At 45.4% G+C, this 20525-nt stretch overlaps 1 protein-coding gene across 6 annotated transcripts in view; it reads right to left on the bottom strand.

Annotated features, from left to right (window-relative positions):
- Positions 1-2486: 2486 nt before the first annotated feature.
- mgat3b (beta-1,4-mannosyl-glycoprotein 4-beta-N-acetylglucosaminyltransferase b) overlaps positions 2487-20525 on the bottom strand; it is a 64731-nt gene continuing 46692 nt past the window's right edge. For all 6 annotated transcript variants that reach the window (XM_063880780.1, XM_063880779.1, XM_063880785.1 and 3 more), the window contains 4 exons: positions 19223-19655; positions 17664-18325; positions 14837-15119; positions 2487-14618 (listed from right to left, as the gene is read on the bottom strand). In XM_063880780.1, the coding sequence (XP_063736850.1) occupies positions 14121-14618; positions 14837-15119; positions 17664-18325; positions 19223-19655 (1876 nt within the window). In that variant the 3' untranslated portion in view covers positions 2487-14120. The remainder of the gene's footprint in view (positions 14619-14836; positions 15120-17663; positions 18326-19222; positions 19656-20525) is intronic.

The raw sequence follows: 20525 nt of genomic DNA, 5'->3' as shown, positions 1-20525 counted from the left end.
CCTCTGCTGTGAAACCCTCTGCTTTAAAACCCTCTGCTGTGAAACCCTCTGCTGTGAAACCCTCTGCTGTGAAACCCTCTGCAGTAAAACCCTCTGCTGTGAAACCCTCTGCTTTAAAACCCTCTGCTGTGAAACCCTCTGCTGTGAAACCCTCTGCTTTGAAACCCTCTGCTGTAAAACCCTCTGCTGTGAAACCCTCTGCTGTGAAACCCTCTGCTGTGAAACCCTCTGCTTTAAAACCCTCTGCTGTAAAACCCTCTGCTGTGAAACCCTCTGCTGTGAAACCCTCTGCTGTGAAACCCTCTGCTGTAAAACCCTCTGCTTTAAAACCCTCTGCTGTAAAACCCTCTGCTGTGAAACCCTCTGCTGTAAAACCCTCTGCTGTGAAACCCTCTGCTGTAAAACCCTCTGCTGTGAAACCCTCTGCTGTAAAACCCTCTGCTGTGAAACCCTCTGCTGTGAAACCCTCTGCTTTAAAACCCTCTGCTGTAAAACCCTCTGCTGTGAAACCCTCTGCTGTGAAACCCTCTGCTTTAAAACCCTCTGCTGTGAAACCCTCTGCTGTAAAACCCTCTGCTGTGAAACCCTCTGCTTTGAAACCCTCTGCTGTAAAACCCTCTGCTGTAAAACCCTCTGCTGTGAAAGCCTCTGCTGTGAAACCCTCTGCTCTATAACCCGAGCATCATCCAGCCCTGACTCAAACCCCTCAGGTGTACTGTCCGAGCATTACAGTTTTATAAAGATCCTTATTCACACTCTCTACTTCCAGAGGAGGTACTCTGAGCTTCTAGTTGAGTAAAAGTAGAAGTACTCAGATCTTGTACTTGAGTAAAGTAGAAGTACTCAGATCTTGTACTTGAGTAAAGTAGAAGTACTCAGATCTTGTACTTGAGTAAAGTAGAAGTACTCAGATCTTGTACTTGAGTAAAAGTAGAAGTACTCAGATCTCGTACTTGAGTAAAGTAGAAGTACTCAGGTCTTGTACTTGAGTAAAGTAGAAGTACTCAGATCTTGTACTTGAGTAAAGTAGAAGTACTCAGATCTTGTACTTGAGTAAAGTAGAAGTACTCAGATCTTGTACTTGAGTAAAGTAGAAGTACTCAGATCTTGTACTTGAGTAAAAGTAGAAGTACTCAGATCTCGTACTTGAGTTAAAGTAGAAGTACTCAGGTCTTGTACTTGAGTAAAGTAAAAGTACTCAGATCTCGTATTTGAGTATAAGTAGAAGTACTCAGATCTTGTACTTGAGTAAAGTAGAAGTACTCAGATCTTGTACTTGAGTAAAGTAGAAGTACTCAGGTCTTGTACTTGAGTAAAGTAGAAGTACTCAGATCTTGTACTTGAGTAAAGTAGAAGTACTCAGGTCTTGTACTTGAGTAAAGTAGAAGTACTCAGGTCTTGTACTTGAGTAAAGTAGAAGTACTCAGGTCTTGTACTTGAGTAAAGTAGAAGTACTCAGGTCTTGTACTTGAGTAAAGTAGAAGTACTCAGGTCTTGTACTTGAGTAAAGTAGAAGTACTCAGGTCTTGTACTTGAGTAAAGTAGAAGTACTCAGGTCTTGTACTTGAGTAAAGTAGAAGTACTCAGGTCTTGTACTTGAGTAAAGTAGAAGTACTCAGATCTTGTTCTTGAGTAAAGTAGAAGTACTCAGGTCTTGTACTTGAGTAAAGTAGAAGTACTCAGGTCTTGTTCTTGAGTAAAGTAGAAGTACTCAGGTCTTGTACTTGAGTAAAGTAGAAGTACTCAGGTCTTGTACTTGAGTAAAGTAGAAGTACTCAGGTCTTGTACTTGAGTAAAGTAGAAGTACTCAGATCTTGTTCTTGAGTAAAGTAGAAGTACTCAGGTCTTGTACTTGAGTAAAGTAGAAGTACTCAGGTCTTGTTCTTGAGTAAAGTAGAAGTACTCAGGTCTTGTTCTTGAGTAAAGTAGAAGTACTCAGGTCTTGTTCTTGAGTAAAGTAGAAGTACTCAGGTCTCCTCTTGTCTCTCATGTTTATATGAAAAGTTTAAATATATTTTACTTCTTTTTTTAATAGATTTGTTACTTTGTTCTTTTCATACTCTGAGAGTTTGCTTTAATTGTACAGTTTTTATTGACCATGTTAACCTATAACCTAACTTATGAGGCAGTATACCCCCCCTCTACTGAGGGGCCAGTCCTGTCTGTATGTGGCCCCCAGTGAAAACAGTTCTGCCCCCCTGCTGTAAACATGTGATGTTTAGATGTTGTAATGAAACGTGCGTCGGTAAGTTCAGCCTTCAGTCGATACTCTGTTCCTCTGATGGGAGGTCTGCAGTTCAAGCAGCAGTGTTCACAGAGATGCATCCTAATGAGCTGTCATGAGGCAGTGCTGCCCTCTAGTGAGCGGGGGCTGGATGATGCAAATCACCGTAATAGTCACACACACACACACACACACACACACACACACACACACACACACACACACACACACACACACACACACACACACACACACAGCAGAGTAAAATTTTAAAATTAATTTATTATATGTCTTTGTGGTAGAACTCATTACTTTGTTCATGGTTAACATACAGCCATTCATATAGAGGACAAAGAGTCTTTACTCATCATTTTCATTAACTGAGAAATGTACAGTCTTCTTTGTGACCCCGCGGAGGAGAAAAATATCCTTTCTTCAAAAGTTCCTTGTCTCGTTTGTGTTTTTCATCCCTCCCCCTCGTGAGGGTAAATGTCCTCCTCTTCCTCCTCTTCCTCCCTGGATGCAGAGCGAGGGAACGTCTGAAAACACTGGCACAATGATGAAGGGCTGATGTGCACTGAACACACCCTCTCTCTCTCTCTGTTCTGTCTCACACACACACACATATACACATTCAGAAAGCTACAACACACTCTCTCTCTCTCTCGCCTGATTACAGATCAGGAGACCCATTTCAAAATAAAAGCACAAAATAATCAATGAAAAACCAAACTAAAAGCCCCAAAAATGATATAAAAAATAAAACTATGTGACCATATACAATCATCATCAGTGCATGGGGTGGGGGGAGGCAGGGGAACAGGTTGTGTTGTTGTATGATGTCATCAACATGTTGTGCACTTCTGACAGCTCTTCAATGTGTGTGGATTCACAGGCGCTAGACAAGATCAACTACAGTGGTGCAGGAATGAGTTTCGAAACCCGGGAACGAGTCAGCATTTTAGATCTTCATGTCCCCTGGTCTGGAGGTCAATGGTTTACTAAATGTGTGTTTGCTGTTTGCAGGAAATAAGGTCTGTGATTAACGCAAGCCGAAGATGTTATCATGTTTTGTTCGAAAGTTAGCGTCCTTTAGCTTAGCGGTGGGGACCTGAAGTCATGTGACCGTACTGTAGTTCCTTTATAGCCCAACATTAGCCGCCTTTAGCTTAGCGGTGGAGACGTGAAGTCATGTGACCGTGCTGTAGTTCCTTTATAGCCCAACATTAGCCGTCTTTAGCTTAGTGGAGGAGACGTGAAGTCATGTGACCGTGCTGTAGTTCTTTTATAGCCCAACATTAGCCGCCTTTAGCTTAGTGGAGGAGACATGAAGTCATGTGACCGTGCTGTAGTTCCTTTATAGCCCAACATTAGCCGTCTTTAGCTTAGTGGAGGAGACATGAAGTCATGTGACCGTGCTGTAGTTCCTTTATAGCACAACATTAGCTTTTTACTTCAGAAATCAGAAAGTGGTGTTAATAAATGGAGATTACCCTACGTGTAAGTATCATAAAAGTTTGTTTGACACAGAGATTATTTTCAGAAATTTTCCAAAATCACACGGAGAAATCCCATTGGACCAGAGGCATGCTGCCTTCAGGGTCCAACACAGGAATACGTCAGCCCTGCACCGCTCTTTAGCAGAGTAAACCTGCTCGCCTTCTTGATGAGTCTGTCTCTCACATTGTAAACCCTGTTTTTATTTATAACACAACAGAGCGGACAGCTAAATCTGGCACCCGGGTGGGAGGATTAGAGGGATATGGACCTGGCAACCGGCCCTCGTTGGTTAATTGGCTGAAGACAGCGCTCTGCCTCGGGGAAGCTGGGTGCCAGTCATCTGCCAAGGCCATATTGTTGTGTTGTTTGTGTTGGTGTGTGTGTGTGTGTGTGTGTGTGTGTGTCCAAGCAACATGGCGTCTGTTGTTGGTCAGTCTGTTGTCTTCTGTCAAGGACAAGATGGACGGAAGGAGTGTGATATGAAAGAGGACAGTGTGTGTGTGTGTGTGTGTGTGTGTGTGTGTGTGTGTGTGTGTGTGTGTGTGTGTGTGTGTGTGTGTGTGTGTGTGTGTGTGTGTGTGGTTAAGGCTCCAATAAGCAGCAGAAATGATTTAAGCTGTTTTTGGTTTTGTTGTCAGTTCGTTTGTAATGGGTCTTATAATTCTCAGAGATGTGTAGTTCCAGGTAGCTTGTAGCTTCCTCTTGAATAAAATCTTATTTAGGATGGAATATGAGCCTGCTTAAATGTGAGGACTCTGCACAAAGGTGTTCTATATTCTGTCCAGACTTATTTCCTGATGCTGCTTAATGAAGCCGTCCCACAACAACACAGATCAATAATAATGAAACCTGCATTAATAAGCACAACAAATCATAACCCTGTTACATACCAGATCAAAAACAAACAGAAAAATCCCACAAACATATTCAAATAAAACACGTCCCTCCAATAAGGTGCAATTCATAGTTTACAAGCAGAAGTATTTCCTGCATTTCAGCATGCAACTCAAACCAAGAGCTGTGAACAACATCTTTCCTGTGTCTGTTTGGAGAGAGAAATGAACAGTGATACAAGAAACCCAGAACAGAAAGCGTAAACCCAGCACCGTTTTCGACAGACACACATTAAATGGACGTTTTATTTTCTGCAGGGGTCGGAGCTCCGGCCGAAACCGGTTCTGAGCGGCTGAGTGACGACACAAAAATGTTTTTGGGTCGCACAATGGCGAGCCTTTATAGCGAGGACACAAACGAGCGATACAGTAGTCTGACTGTTTCACGGCTACTATCCCACCACAGTGACACAGAGGCTGCACTGTGTGTGTGTGTGTGTGTGTGTGTGTGTGTGTGTGTGTGTGTGTGTGTGTGTGTGTGTGTGTGTGTGTGTGTGTGTGTGTGTGTGTGTGTGTGTTATCTGCATATTCAAAAGCCATGTGTGGGAAAAGGAATTAAACAAATTCATGTCGTGCTGTTAGAGTCCCGATGAAAACATGCTGTCAGTAAACACAACAGTTACAAACAAAGATGGCCGCCACAGGAAAACAAAGGAGGTAAAAGAGATCCGTGAGGAGGCGGAGTCACACACACACACACACACACACACACACACACACACACACAGTGCCTTAAAAAGATATTAAATATCAAGCTGCCAAGTGGATAAAGTTAACCCCCCCCCCAAATAAAAAAAGTTAAATAGAAAAACAGAGGAACCAGAAACACAAAGACACAGATTGACTTCACAAAAGTGCAAAACAAAAAGAGAAAAGGGTAGAGACGATAAACGTGGGAATCTCTGTCTCCTGTTTCTGATTGTGGGGAATTCAACCCCCTCTGGAGGCTCTCTCTCTCTCTCCCCCGCTTCCCCTTCAGTTGCCTTCTCTCTTGCCCCGTCACCTTCTCCCTCTCTCTCTCAGGTTAAGGTCGACCCGTTAATGGACGCCATGTTTCTCAGGACTGCAGGTTGGGTTACACAGCGGACCACACACATGCACACAGGGGGGGTGGCGGGGGGGGGGGGTGAGGGATAACTAAGTGCATTTAAAATACTTCTACTACATTTTGAAAGTCAATTTTGTACTTTTTACATTTATTTTGCAGGTTTATTTAGTACTTACTCATCAAATTCAACACAGTACTCAATCCAAACGTTTAAAATGTGATTACTTTGTGAATATTAAACCATCCAACTTTGTATTTGAGTACCTATACCATGAGTGGGTTGACTGATAATCAATTGGCTTCTTAAATAATGAAGATTTGCACCGTTTGCTTTAAAATAATTGATCATTCATTGAGGTTGTTTTACTGCGACGAGTACTTTTGCTCTTAATACTCTCAGTACCTTTTCCTAGTCGTACTTCCAATGAAGAATACCTTTTCCACCACTGCATGCACACACATCAAAGGGAATAAACACCGCTCTGAATTCAGTGTGTGGACACCTGGATCACAGCCCCGCTCATGAGTGTTAGTCTGCTACGCTTCTGAAGGCTTAGGTGAGATATTGGAGATTTGCCGTCTCTCACTTTTCTACACGGTCAGCGCTCTCTGCAGGCCAGGCTCAAGTCCATTTCTCTCTGGGTCTTTCTTTAGCCGGGGGGGCATCGTCAGGCTGAAGCAGGAAAAGACCCTCCCCAAACCTCGACCACAGAGTGCGCTGTAAGGCCTTGAAGACATGTGTTGTACGAGCGATGCTGTGTTTTCTGCCAAGTTATTCCACATCTTTTTCTGTGGGTTAAAATGGGGGAAAAGATCCTCAGATTCTGATAACCGCTGTCGGGTGTTTGAGACGCTGTCAGTGAAACCCCCACCACACCATCCTGATGAAGCGGAGCAGAAGCTGTTGAGTCTCAAAGGGAATGTTTGACTTTTTGGACAGGGCGCTTACTCGCTCTGCAAATGAGCAAAAAGTGCCGCTTCTCTACAACTCAGCGTGGGTTCATTAACGTAAGAAAGGCTGTATGGAAACAGCAGAAACGGACAAAGTTTGCTTTGGTTTTCCCGCTCAAAGTGGATAAACGTTTGGCGTAATAGGGTATGAAAACACCCTGGCGAAATAAGGTCTGACGAAGCCAACATTTACCTAAAATGTTGCTTAAAATTCCTGGACGTACAAATGGAAATACTGTTATAGTCTCTTGGTTATTTCAAGAACTCATCCTGACAAGTACCAGCAACTTCCAAAAGGTTAAAGCATTACTAAAACTCTAAACAAATAGCACCTGAAACTCTTTCCTCTTTAGTCACAACATTTAGAGGTATTAAGAAAGTCTAAAGATGCTTCAAAACAACTTAATGTACATTAACTTCAGAAACACTTCTGGGGGAACTTCAAATGCACTCGGACTGAAAGGGAGCTGAAGAGGTCCGACCTGCAGCAGCACAAACCGTTATCAGAAGGAATACACAGTTTTTCCTAATCTGAAAGGCCAAGCAACCGAAACATCCTCTGAAACTCCACAATCCACATACTTTTGGCCACATAGTGTAGTTTCACACACACAAATAAAAGCATCGACTCCTCGTTGTTTTGCACGGCCGACTTTTCTTCGCATCCATCTGTCTTACTCTGACTTTGATCTATTTATTTCTCAACATATGGACTCGTAGACCGGACCTGCAGCCAACAATCTGTCGAGTCCCGACTGACAAACACACTCCGCTATCTTGCCAGGAAAAGCGTGACATGTTTACAAGAGTTGCCCAGTCATCCTTACATATGTTTTTCTCCACATCACTGCCTCTAAGCGCTGCGTGATGTGATGGGGTTTCTTCGCTGAGTTGGAGTGGACCCCGCCCAGTTGATTGACCCAATAAAACAAGCTATAAACAAAGAAAGGGAAGGTTTAAGGTCTTAGTGGAAGAATTTTACATATGGAGTTTGTTCACCCAAATGTCCTCAGGCATCAAGACCACAGATGTTTGTGTTTGATTTGACCATGTTGGAGATGCTTGCCTCCACCCCAGTACAATGTTTGTAAAAATATCTGCAGATTTGATTAAAAGCACTCAATTTTGCAAAGTTAAAAAGCAGTTTGCAGATCTTTTGTTGGATTTCTAGAGAGCAGCGTACCTCAGAAGTAATTTTGAAACACATTTAAAACCTGTTACTGGATATCCTATAGAAAATGTGGTCAACAGTTTTCAGAGGGACTATAACTTCAGTCAAAAAGCAAAGACAAGAACAACTAAATGGATGTTTGTTTTTCCAAGCACCAGAAACCTTATTCCATTCAGCTCCATTGTGAAAGGGATGGCAACAGAGACCTCAGGGATGTTTCCAACACAGCCTACACTGATCCTGGATCCTGAAGCAAGAGGGAAGTGTTTGGGCATTTGGGTGAACTGACCCCTAAAGTAACATTGAGTGGAGTCCAGCCCCCTCTTCTTGCACTTGTTTTGGCGAAGCTTGTGGTCGGTAACTACTTTTGCAATCAGTGCTGAAACATCCCCGCAGCTGCTCGAGTTAATGTGATTGCTCGGTTCTTGGAAATCATTTCAACACAAAGGGAATAACAACGCGTTTAAAGCCAAGACCACAGCAGCAGCAGCAGCGGCAGCAGCTTTCCGGTGCTGTGGGTTTTATATTTCAAAATATTCAAGAAGCTTCCACGGGTGAAGTCCAAACTAAGCGGGAAAGCGGTCTTTAGTGTAGCAACACTGCATACTTTTTGCTCAAAACATTCCAGACGCATGTCAGAGAGAGGGAAAAAGAAAGGAACGACTTCCAAGTAAAAGGACCCTCTGCTCTCCACACCCTCCTCTTGATTTCCGGCCTCCCTCCCTCTCTCTCTCCCCCCCCCCCTCCCTCCCTCCCTCCCTAATGTTTCTTGGAAAAGATCAATCGGAGAAAGCCACAGGGCTGGCGGGGGGCCAGAACCGTGAAGGCATTTAAGCCCCATAGACAAGCAGCCACTCTGCAAGCAAAACAACAGATGGGGGGGGGTTGATTGTGGTGGTGGTGGTGTGTGTGTGGGGGGGGGGGGGCAGCCCTGGAGACACACATCTGTGCAGGATAAACACACGTGCTCAATGCTACAAACATGTGTGCATGGTTAGTGCGTGCTGAGAGGAGGGGAGGGCTCATAATGGGGGTGTTCGAGGCTGTTAATGACTGCGTTTACATGCACTCTAACACACCAAACATGACCTCATTGATATCGTTTGATGTGGGTCATGTCAATTGTTTAGATATTCAGAATGAAGCCTTGTTCTGGAAGATGTTCACGTGAAGACACGCTGGATATGCCGATAATATTCAGGATTCAGGAGCAGGTTCACAGTATGCTTCAAGATTGTTTGTTTTACTGCATTTGACACATGTCCAGCTCTGTGCATGAAGACCAAACCAACGATTCTACAGTCTGTGGTAGAGACGCATGCCACACAAGAGGCGGGGACATTCAGAAAGACTTTGATATCAACAGGCAACTATCAACCTTTCCAAAAAGGTGGTCCAACTACATGAAAGAAGGAGGCTGTGTTTGCACAGTCCACCACTTATTATGACTGCAAGTCAAGGGGAATCTAAGCGGAAAACTCATTTGTATTGCGCTTGATAACAGCTTAGTAACAATATTGTCAGAATGGGGCTTAAAGACTATGGATTTATAACGAACAAAGTGCATAATACATTGATGTTGGGGGTTTAGAATATGTCAACAACTACCAAGAAGGGACGGTGAAGCAAAAAGACGTTACTGAGTTGCATAAAGTGCTATAGATCATCGAAGCATCCGGTTAGAACTCTTCATAAAATTGCAAAAATAACCAGAGTTGATAAATAAATGAACCCATTATTGCAGTACATGTTCCCGCCTCAGCTCTCTGGATGCTGTGGCACACAATGAACATTTGGACAACATGCTCAGTCTCAAACGCTGACCTTGCAGGTTACTGTCGATATCAATAACTGGAATGGTAATAAAGACATCTTAGAGCCGTTTCCTAGCAACGCCGCTCCAGACCTGTCTGCAGAGGGTGTGTTTGGAGGCTGCAGATATTTCCTTTCCCACCGCTTCATCGATTTCTCTGTCCGATCCTGAGAAACAGCTACAGCAGGCCCCAGGCCATCAGTCAGACCTTCTGGGTTACAATCTACTGAAGTGTCCTTGAGCAAGACACAGGCTGGCCTTCGAATCCATAACGAGGTTCAATCATCGCTCCGATCGTCTCTGAACAGGTTGTTGTTTGATCTGAACTCTGGGGTTAGGGTTTAGTTGGACGCCAGGATGACTTTACCTAATCCCAGTGAACATTTAAAGGTGTTTACGTCCAGATTGGTACCTCTCTCCTCCCCCACCAACAATAGCACAAGAACAGCGGAGCACGGATTAGTTCCAGAAGGTATTTTTCTGGATTGGAGTCGCTGTTCATCAACCCTTAATGCAGGACTCTTGAAACCAAATTTGCTCCAATCATCATTGATCTGGGTTTTAGTTTGAACTGTCGATGGTTTCATTAGCAGTGACGATGTGCTGGTCCTTCATCTGGGGTTAGGGTTAGGGTTTTAGGGTTGGGAAGCTTTTCAATCACCGCCAAGACCTTACCTAATCTAAGTGAACGAGTCACGGTATTTCTTTTTCCCTTATGCATATCCGTCCAATAAGACAGGGATGGATTATTCCCACAATCTGAATTTTGGATATAAGTGTCCGTTCATCAATCCTGGACGCTTGCCACTTTTTGATCAGATTGAAGACAAAATCACTTTTTCTCATCGTTGTTTTATTCCTGGCTCAATATCTGAAGTGCCGTCTATTAGCCGTGCTCCTGGGTCATAAGTCAGTTCAATTAATGCAACAAAGGTGTGAGAGCAAGTTACAGCTTTGCACATTGCATGTTTTTCTCTGAAGACATTTACTAACCAAGACTCAGCACTGAGAGGTTTTGCATTTTCTTGAAACTAAACCGGAGTGTTTTTTTGATTTAGCGAAAATCTGTTCTTTGATTTCTCACCCTCATCCTCTCTCTCACATTTCACCCTCCGGCAGGCTGTCTGATGACCTCCGGCTGTGAGGGATCTCAGAAGTCAACCAATGGGATCTTTGCCATGATGATATCGAGGCAACAGGCCGAGTGAAGTAACCCTCTTTCAGCAGGCCAGAGACCCTTATCTGGCGTGAGTCACAACTATTAGAAAAATGCACACATAAAGACATAGAGACACACACACACCCTGCAGCAGAGGGCTGGGAGGTAACTCCTAGTAACGCCTCTCTCTAAACACTCCTCTGGCCTTTGTGGGATTCAACATTTCTGAGATAACGCTTAGCAGTAAAGTATAAACACGTAGCAACACGTTAGAGAGAACCGTCTGGACCTGGTGAGGCCTCGAAGCCAGAGGGGGGTTTTTGGTTTGTTTCATTAAATCATTTGGTCAGTTTCTTGCTGCTCAGACCAGAATCTATGGATGAGATTTTCTCTACAAAGGCTCATACTTTTTTATTGGATGTATTCCAAGCTATATCCCTTTCAAATTCCAAAGCATGGCCACAAAATCAGCTAGTACGATTGTTCACGACCAGCAATTACTGCCTGATTCATGATTGTACATCCCTGAAATGATCCACGGTTACCTTTCAGACGCATCATCCCTCTATGGTTTTATATAAATAAATCTAAACTATGAACACTAGGACTCATCATGGCTGCGTTGCACTGTCGTCGCCTCCTCTGTCTTTTGGTGTCAAATCCTATTTAAAGCTTGTATCTCTGCAGCCCCTCTGGGTTTGGATGGGAGTTTGGCTCTCAACACCAACAACACAAACCCCGAACAGCTGCCGCCGCAGACCGCCGAGGCCGCAGTGCACAACTGTCAGCCGCCTGCTGGATGATCTGCTTTCCAAATATCAGCTCCCATCCACAGGGGAGAAGGTGTGGTAAGCAAGCTATACTCAGAAATGCTCACACATTGAGTAGATTGTGTGTCGAAGACTCCAGATTTCCTTTGCAAACATCTTCAAATCTTGAAACTAGTAGGCACACATTTCCGCCTGGTGACCTGTTTTGCATTGGACGACTTATCATGCATTTTAAGGTTGTGCAAAAGGACTGAAGCAGGATGTGGGTCTTGCTCAAGGACATTTCAAGCAAAGAAGAACAGCTTAAGAGTCTTGTTTCCAAGTCAAATTAAAGCATCTTCAGCTCTTAAAGTATACTCAATCCTGTCCTCGCCTTGCAGAAAATGAAGTTCCCTAACTCCAAACTGTGTGTTCCTCTTCGCTGCTGGTAAACAATAACACTAAAGCGCAGACATGTTGAAGCAGATGGTGGACGCAGTCAATCTGCATTTAAAAGACAAACCAGTTTGTTTCATACTCTTCTGAGTCTTAACTTTCCCCTCGCCCTTGATAAGTACACCCAGCACACACTACACACCCACAAAGAGAAGTACGCTCGCCACAATTATTCACAACTTCGTAAACTTCTGCCAAACAATGTGGGCATCGCTAGGGTTACTTCCCTTTCCTGTCGAGACACGGCGATAGAAATGAGGGTTTGAAGAATGTAAATACATCCGTTTTGAAATCAAGAGGAGGATTAAGAGGAAAGAGATACACGCCCAAAATGAAGTCTAGAGGGGAAAAGTGAACATAGAGGCAGATCAGTAACCTGCTCTTTAAAAACCAGTCTCACTGACCCTGAGTGATGTGTACTGTTGGAATGAGGAGCTTCTTAGCTTTCCAATGATATGCTCTCGGTGTTTGTTCTCCAAAGATAAAGCAAAATATCTCACGATTCTGAGAAAATAGCTAATATTTATTTGGATAGCTATTTGTCAACGAGGGGGCTCAAAACTTGATATTATGAGGGCGTATTACCCACCCAACTTTTAGACATAAACACATAATTATCTTGCAAATGCGCCGGTGCAACATCTGCCAGATTTCTAACGAGCCAGTCCCAAAAGTAAAGAGAGAGTAGCTGTGGCTCGGGGGGGAAAATACAGCGAGTCAAAGAGTCCAAAACTGCTCCTGATGTCTACGGTATTGAAGTGCTTAGGGTAAAAGTGTCCGCTTAATGACATGTAATGTAATAACTTAATTGAATGGAGAAAAAAGGCCTTGTTATGGGATTAAGAGGAGAGAAAGAGGACACTCAGCAGCATAAAACAGAAAGAAAGAGTCGTTTTCAGAGAGTGGGCGTCGAGCGGGGAGAGGAATATTTAACTAAGGGGAACCTCGGTCTGCATAGACCTGGTTTGAACGCCGCCTGGAGAGCACCCACCCACTCAACTCCAAACACCCAACCCGTCTCACACACTCTACTTTAGTTTCCAAGGGAACTAAGTCCTCTCGCTCGCAGAAAGACGAAACTGAAGGGCCATCGTGCCTTTCTCGATTTCGCTCATCGGACAAACAATGACGGCGAGTTTCATCCGGCTCATATGCCATCGACCAGGTATGATTTATTCAGAGCCGACACACACACACACACGCATACACACACACACACACACACACACACACACACACACAGGTTCAGATCAGTCATCCCTGACACACTGGTGCGTCAGCAGACACTGTGGCAAAGCGTTGAGAGAGAGAGCCTCCTTTTTCTTTCCCTTTCATCGCCGCTCAGTACGCCGCTTTCTTTCCCGCCTTCTGTTTTCCCATCTCTCTGCCTTTCTTCCCCCCCATGATTCTTTCTGTTTCCTCATTCACAGGCGGTATACCACGCAGTATGACATGAATATAGACCCCACACACACACACACACACACACACACACACACACACACACTTTCTGACAAACACACAAGGTGCATGTGGACATTGAGACATTTCCATGGATTCATTCCTTTTGTTTGGCAGTGGGTCCTTCAGTGGGGCGGGATGGGGGTTATACTGATCTACTGAGACCCAAGAATAACGTAAGACATGTCCGTCTCTGGAAGGAAAATATGAACAGGAAGACGTCTGAAGTGGGAGAAAGAAGTGGGAACATCAGCCGTAAACTTTAGTAAACACAGACAGAACAAAAACAACTCCTCACGTCTAAGTATCTCCACTCGGATCTGTAGAACCCGTCCTCTATTTCCTCCAATCAGCTCAGGTGAAGGAAGAGAGGACAGGGTGACAGAAAGAGAGACAGCTTGGCTCCTCCCCCAAAAAAGGGAGGGATGAGGAAATCTATGATGTTGTTTATCCAGTGGTTGTATCCTCTCAACGATCTCTCTGTAAGTCCAAGGACGATGCGGTTCAGTGATCCCTTTTTTCACCCCAAAATAATATTTTTAAGAGATTGCAACATCAGTGCTGCCTGGTGATACACGTAGTATCGCTGCAATGAGAGATGTAGTTCTTCAGTACCGTTTCACCCCCAAAACTCAGTGCCGAGGCCTCATTCGGGTCCTACTAGTTATGTCACGTGTCTTATTCTTGCAGCACTCCTAGCCCTCGCTCTGTTTGGATGATTTGCTGTAAGGGTTCTCCAGGAGGTAGCGGTACCGTTCATAGTGCTCCAGCATATACTTTGGGGCGTACATGTGCTCTTTGGCGTCCACGGGGGGGTATTCCTGAAGGGAGCCATCGAACCAGCCCCCCGTCCGGATCAGATCCCGGATGTAGTTGAGGTCACGTTTGTCCTCGTAGTCCCCCCACCGCGGGAAGTCTCCGTTCTGAGCCGACACCAGCTTGAAGTAGATCCCCTCGGGCCTGAAGCACCAGGAGCAGTGCCAGCCGGCGAAGTGGAAGGGGCTGCCCACTGACCACTGCACCAGGATGTGGCCCGTGTCGTTCTCGTACTTGCGGAATCCCGGCATGGTGTAGTACTCGCGGCGGCGGAGCTTGATACCATCGCCATCGTAGACGTCTCGGAGCATCCCCACCGTGCAGCCTGACACCACCTCCAGAGAGCCGAACTGCTTCCAGAAAAACCCATACAGCGACTGGAGGTGTGGAGAGAAGAACCAAGAGTTATAAACGGAAATACATCACAGATATCCCTCCACACAAATAAGTAACCTGAATAATCCATCTTAACTGGGAAAGCTTGTCTCCGTGTTCTTCAACGGGACACCACATCGTGCCAACTCTACAACCTGATGTCCCGGAGACCCCATCTCCTGTACCCTCCTGCTGAAACACACTGAGCTATCGGTGTTACCTTGCGCATATGGATGGCGAAGGGCTCCGTCCAGCCGTCGAACAGTTTGAGGAAGAGGAGGCCCTCCCGCGCTGGGATCTCATCTGCGTCGTTGATGACGAAGACGTCGTCCGATCTCAAACCCGTCACCCTGGACAAGCCGTTGCGCGTCAGGTAGGTCCGCAGATAGTCGTCCGCGATCCAGCCGTCCTGTCGACCGCCTTCGGGGAAGTGATCGAGGAACACGTACAGGATCTTGTGACGGATGTAGTCGTACGTACCGTTGAGCAGGAGCCGCAGGAAACTGGGGACAGAACATAGTGCCATTGGTGTTGCGGTTTGGTATAGACATTTGTAAGAAGACTCTTGAAACTTGCTGGAGACCAACAATGCAAGTAGTAAATGCCGGAAGAAGTCCTAATGTGCATGTATCCAACAGGTACCCTGTGGATGTTTCATCCACAAGTGATGTTGATGCAACAGGCAGCGTGAGCACAGTAGGGATGGGATTCGAGCTATTCCAATGGCAAAGGACATGGTGGTAAAAAAGAGAGTGTAAGAAATGCAGGTTTCAAAACAAAACAAAACCCTTTGAGTTTTCCTTTGAGAAAACAAATGGAAACTTACAACTTTTGGGGGATTTAGTGTTCGCCCCTCGCAGGCGATAAGTCATTTTTCATGTTGAAGGACTTATATTTCTAAAAGACAAGATTCATAGTGTTGCTTTTTAATGATTCCATTAGAAATGATAAATGTCTGTCGATTAAATCAACTCTCAGTCATTGAGAGTTTCTTGCTTGCAGATCACCTGCCTCCTGTGTTAAACACTGTAAAGCTCACCATTGTCTTATAGTGAAAAAGCATCATTTGTTTAACTTTGAAAACTTTGTACAATTCTCTGATTCCTGTCTCATCTTTAGGGTACTTCATGGGCTTGCTCCACCCCCACTGCACCAATTCATCAAACAGAAAGATAGTGTCAATAGAGTAACCAGATCAGCCGCCAGAGGGGACTGCGCAGTGCAGTACAGACGGAGCGAGTTTGGACACACAGCCTTCTCAATTAGAGCTACCAATTATTGGAATGGTCTGCCCAATGAATTAAGGGAGTGTAACAGCCTTACAGCTTTCAAAAGCAAACTCAAATGTTGGATTAGGGAACATCACATCTGAAACCACACACAAAATGCTTAAAGCCATGTAATGTTGTTCCTCTGTAACCTACTGTATGCTGTAACCTTTATGTGGAGGGTTAGTGCGAGGCATGCATTGTCTGTGTCTGTCTGTGGACAACAGATGGAAATGAGCATGGCAGCTAACTCTGGCTTATTTACAGCAACTTGTCTGTTAATCAATGAGCACTGTCCCTACCAACCAAATAAATGAATACAAAATATTACCTTTTAAAATCCATAACCAGGCAACCATAACAGAGACTGGATGTTCACTGTAAAGGATTATACAACTCAAGCCCCCCCCCCCCCGTACAGAACAGATTGGAAAGCCGTGCTGCAAAGAAAACACGCAGTAAAATTCATTAGTATCGGCAAAGACCCGAAGCACAGGAAGAGAACAACTGGCAGCGAGGGTTCTTGTCTTACAAATGGAGCCATCCAGAACAGAAAACCTGTGTCCCAACACCGATCAGACTGGAAGAGCAACTACATTAACCTGTTGATATGCATGTCGAGGGAGACTGCTCACTGACCGTTACCGTGTCACATCCTATGATTGAACACACCAATCTCTTGGCCAAGGCCGCACACACACAGAGTCAATCATGCCGCTCGTGTCATAATCTGCTGTAAAATTGCTCCCGAAGGCATTTGGATGTGGTGTTGTTGCCAGAGGATCATCGCCGTAATTGTTATTCCGCACAGTGATACTTGAGAAGCATGAAGGTGGGCTGTAAACAAGAACTGAAAGCTGTAAACGATTTCTGCTCAATGCAACTTCTGGGATTCTGTCCAATCTTTTCATTCATTATACTGAGGAATATGAAAACGGAGCACCGGTGATTTTAATGAAGCAACCTTTGATGAGTAGCGTTTCTTCCTGTGATATATATACAGGTTGTGGCTCAGTGGGTGAGAGCGTCGATCAGCATGTCGTTGTGTCCTTGGGCGAGACCCTTCACCCAAAAGTTGCTTTGCATAAAAGTGTCTAACAGTGATGTCATTGTATAGCTACATGAAAAAATACAGGGATTTCAACAACATCATCTTTTCTAGCCACTATATTTCTATACAACTTACACTGGGTTTCTTTTCAAAACCAAGTCTTCCTTTTCCTCTCCCATTCTAAGGAAATGGTTGGTGATTATTGCGCCTGCTTTACTGTATGATAACTCATTAGCCAACAACTCCATGAATCCAAAAACCCTTTAAATGACTCTCTTCAGACATCTTCATTGTCATGTATAATGTTTGCCTCACTTTAACTGCATCTTACTTGCACTATTGTTTAGTTTTACTTCCCTATTTCTTTTATGTCTAGAGTTTATTGTGTTTTGTACTGTTGGCAGGGCCCGGGAATCTAGATTTTATTGCCAACAACTACGCTGTAAACATGCTGATGCAGTACACCATGCACCCTTACTTTAAGTCGTGATGATGCCCATGGTAATATCATATTTACAGTGGTCTTCACTGCGCTGTGGTACAACAGTCATAGTTGTCTGTAATCCATCCTGTCTGCTGAGCACGCACTCCTTTTTACGAGGTTTACTGTCACACTGGTCGCCTTCTGATGGCCCTGAAGCAGCTCAGTTACGCATTACAAATCCTGACCTTGGAGGGTTGAGTAATCTCCACACACACACACACACACACACACACACCAGTCTCACCTCAGAGGCCTTCTCTCCCCGTAGGCAGTGAAGTTGGATTCACAGACGAGGAAAAGGTCGACTGCCTGGGAGAGCTCGTGGAAGCGTACGTGCAGCAGGTCGAACTCGTGGTTCACGTTGATGGCGTTGATGACCCTCCGCGGGGTCTCTCTGGGCGTCAGCCGCTCCTTGGTGGGCAGGTTGGAGTGGTACACCATGGTGGGAACCCCGCAGTACGGTCCGTGCCACCCCGGCCGACACACACACTTCACCAGCCGCTTCCCGTTGCCTCTGGCTCTGATCTTGGCTTTAGGATTGACGGAGGGCTGCGGCTGGACCTCCAGAGGCTTCCTTTGCCCAGCAGCGCGAGCACCGTCCCCTGCCCCGTGAGCCAATGCCCCCCGAGTTTTCCCAGAGTACTCCTTTTGGGTGGCCACCTCCGTCCCCTGCCTGAAACAAAGGGCTCCGGCTTTGGTTCGGACAAAGAAAGCTGTTCTGTCATTTAAGAGCTGATGAGTGCGGGTGTGGAGGTCTCCCATGGACTTTAAGGGGTCAGGCATCAGATTCTTGTGCAACAAGTCCTGGTGGTGCTTCCCCGCCAAGGGGGCCTCCGGGAGGTCCGGCCCTGCAGGCTGGGCTGGGTGGATTGGGTTTCTTGGATTCAAATGGTCTTCAGCTCTCTCCTGGGAGGAAAGACCATGAAGAGAGAGAGAGGGGGATTAGAGTAACTAGGTCCAACATAAAGGTCTACCTGTTGTTGACACTGAGAAACAGAGATGTAAACAAAGCAAAAAGTTAACATTTCACAGAGGGCCACATACAAGAAAAGGGAGCGTGCCTATGTTCCCACAGCCCTATGTTCCCTCAGCCCTATGTTCCCATAGTCCTATGTTCCCATAGTCCTACGTCCCTCAGCCCTAAGTTCCCTCAGCCCTATGTTCCCTCAGCCCTATGTTCCCACAGCCCTATGTTCCCTCAACCCTATCTATGTTCCCCTTCCCATAGTCCTATGTTCCCATAGTCCTATGTTCCCATAGTCCTATGTTCCCATAGCCCTATGTTCCCCTCAGCCCTATGTTCCCACACCCTTATGTTCCCATAGCCCTATGTTCCCTCAACCCTATGTTCCCTCAACCCTATGTTCCCACACCCTTATGTTCCCTCAGCCCTATGTTCCCTCTGTGAAATATAACTATGTTTCATTTTGTCCAAACCGGAGTGATGAGTGCTAGGAATGTGGGAAAACCCAGCATGCTGATTTTGAGTTTCCATTAAGTTTAATTTGCAACCTTTTACACCAAAGAAAAACTTGACATGTTTTGATCTTAGCTCTCCACATTCGTAGTTATGTGAACTAGGGTTGGGCAATTGGAAGAATATATGGGCCTTCGGTTTGCTGGGTTCATCAGAGGTTGTTTTTAGGGTTAGCGTTAGGGGATTTATGTTGGTAGTATGCTTCTTAAAAGTTAGCAGAACCAAAGAAAGTTGGCACATGTTCACTTATAACTCTCTAAATTAGGGGCTTGGGCTGTGAAGAATCTTACCTTTTGAGGTTCATAATATAGTAAGGTTTAACTCACCTCAATGGGATTGTCCCCCCGCTGGTTATCTCCTGGTTTCTCCCATGGGTGAGGGGCTGCCGGCTGCTCCCTCAACCTCACCTCCAGCCCTGCATTGCCGATGATACCGTCCCCTCCTACCAATACCCCCCCAATCCCCAGTCCTCCGACCCCTCCGTCGCCCGCCACCGCTCTAGCTTTGGTGTCCAGTTGGCGGAGGACGGGAAGGGGTGGGGCCTCTTCGGGGGAGGCGGGGCTAATTGAGGTGCTGCCTACGCCCTTCTCCCTCCAGAAGAAGCCGGTGACCATGATGAAGGACTTGATGTTGGGGTAGGGGGCGGAGAGCTCTCGCAGCAGGGACACGTAATGGAGGGCCTTGTAGTAATGCAGGAAGGAGATGACGCACAGCCCCACCGTGCACAGCAGGAACACCCTGTGCCGCCGCATTTTCATCCTGCAGAAGAAGAAGAAACATGAGTCCCAGTAATGACATCAGAAAACAATTTCCGCTCTGGAAGAAGCTCTTTAATTCCCTGCACTATCTCTGCTTCAGTGGGCCAACCACAATTAACTTAGAAGTAATGGCCTCCGGGTTGTTAAAAAGCAATAGTCGGAATGACAGGAAGGAGGAAGGTTTCAGCTTCTCGTGCTGCGGGGCTTTTAGTCTCACTGAACAAAGCTAACAATCACGGGTTACCACTCAGCCGGTGGTGTTCGACTCTAATCGCAAGAAAGCAGCAGAACAGGCAAACAAAAACTTGTCAAAGGGGCCCTACTCTGCTCTCTGTGGTGCTCCCTGTATGTAAATGGTCTGCAGAGGCTAAAATCTCTACGTCTTTTTAGGTTTTAATGGCTTAAGTGCAGTGGACAAAATGTCACACCTTCTGCTGTCCTGATATCAATGGTCAAGATGTTTAAAGGGGCCCTATTCTTCTCTCTGTGGCGCTCCCTCTCCTGTAGTGTGTTCTATAGGTTCCTGTGCATGTAAATGGTCTGCAGAGGATAGAATCCCGGAGTTCCTTGCAGAGGGAGTTTCTCTCCTTCTCGCTAATGCCCTTTGAACACGCTGCAGCAACAAATCCAATGTGCAAGTCTATATTATTTGATCTAATCTAAAAACTAAAATGAAGAGCAAATATCTACGCACTAAATATGCACGAGTGATCCTCTTCTGTGTATGTATGTAATTATGGAAAAACGGTATTTGAATAGAGCATCAAAGCAGACTGAAAGCATCTGAATGTGAGCGTCTACAGAGGGTCTTATTTTGCAGTCGCACACAGGAGGAGCGGGGGGCACTGAGCGCTGACTCAGCTCGTTTTAT

The sequence above is a fragment of the Eleginops maclovinus genome, chromosome 4 (assembly GCF_036324505.1).
Source record: "Eleginops maclovinus isolate JMC-PN-2008 ecotype Puerto Natales chromosome 4, JC_Emac_rtc_rv5, whole genome shotgun sequence".
NCBI lineage: Eukaryota > Metazoa > Chordata > Actinopteri > Perciformes > Eleginopidae > Eleginops > Eleginops maclovinus.
This window is presented reverse-complemented; position numbering and strand designations above follow the sequence as displayed.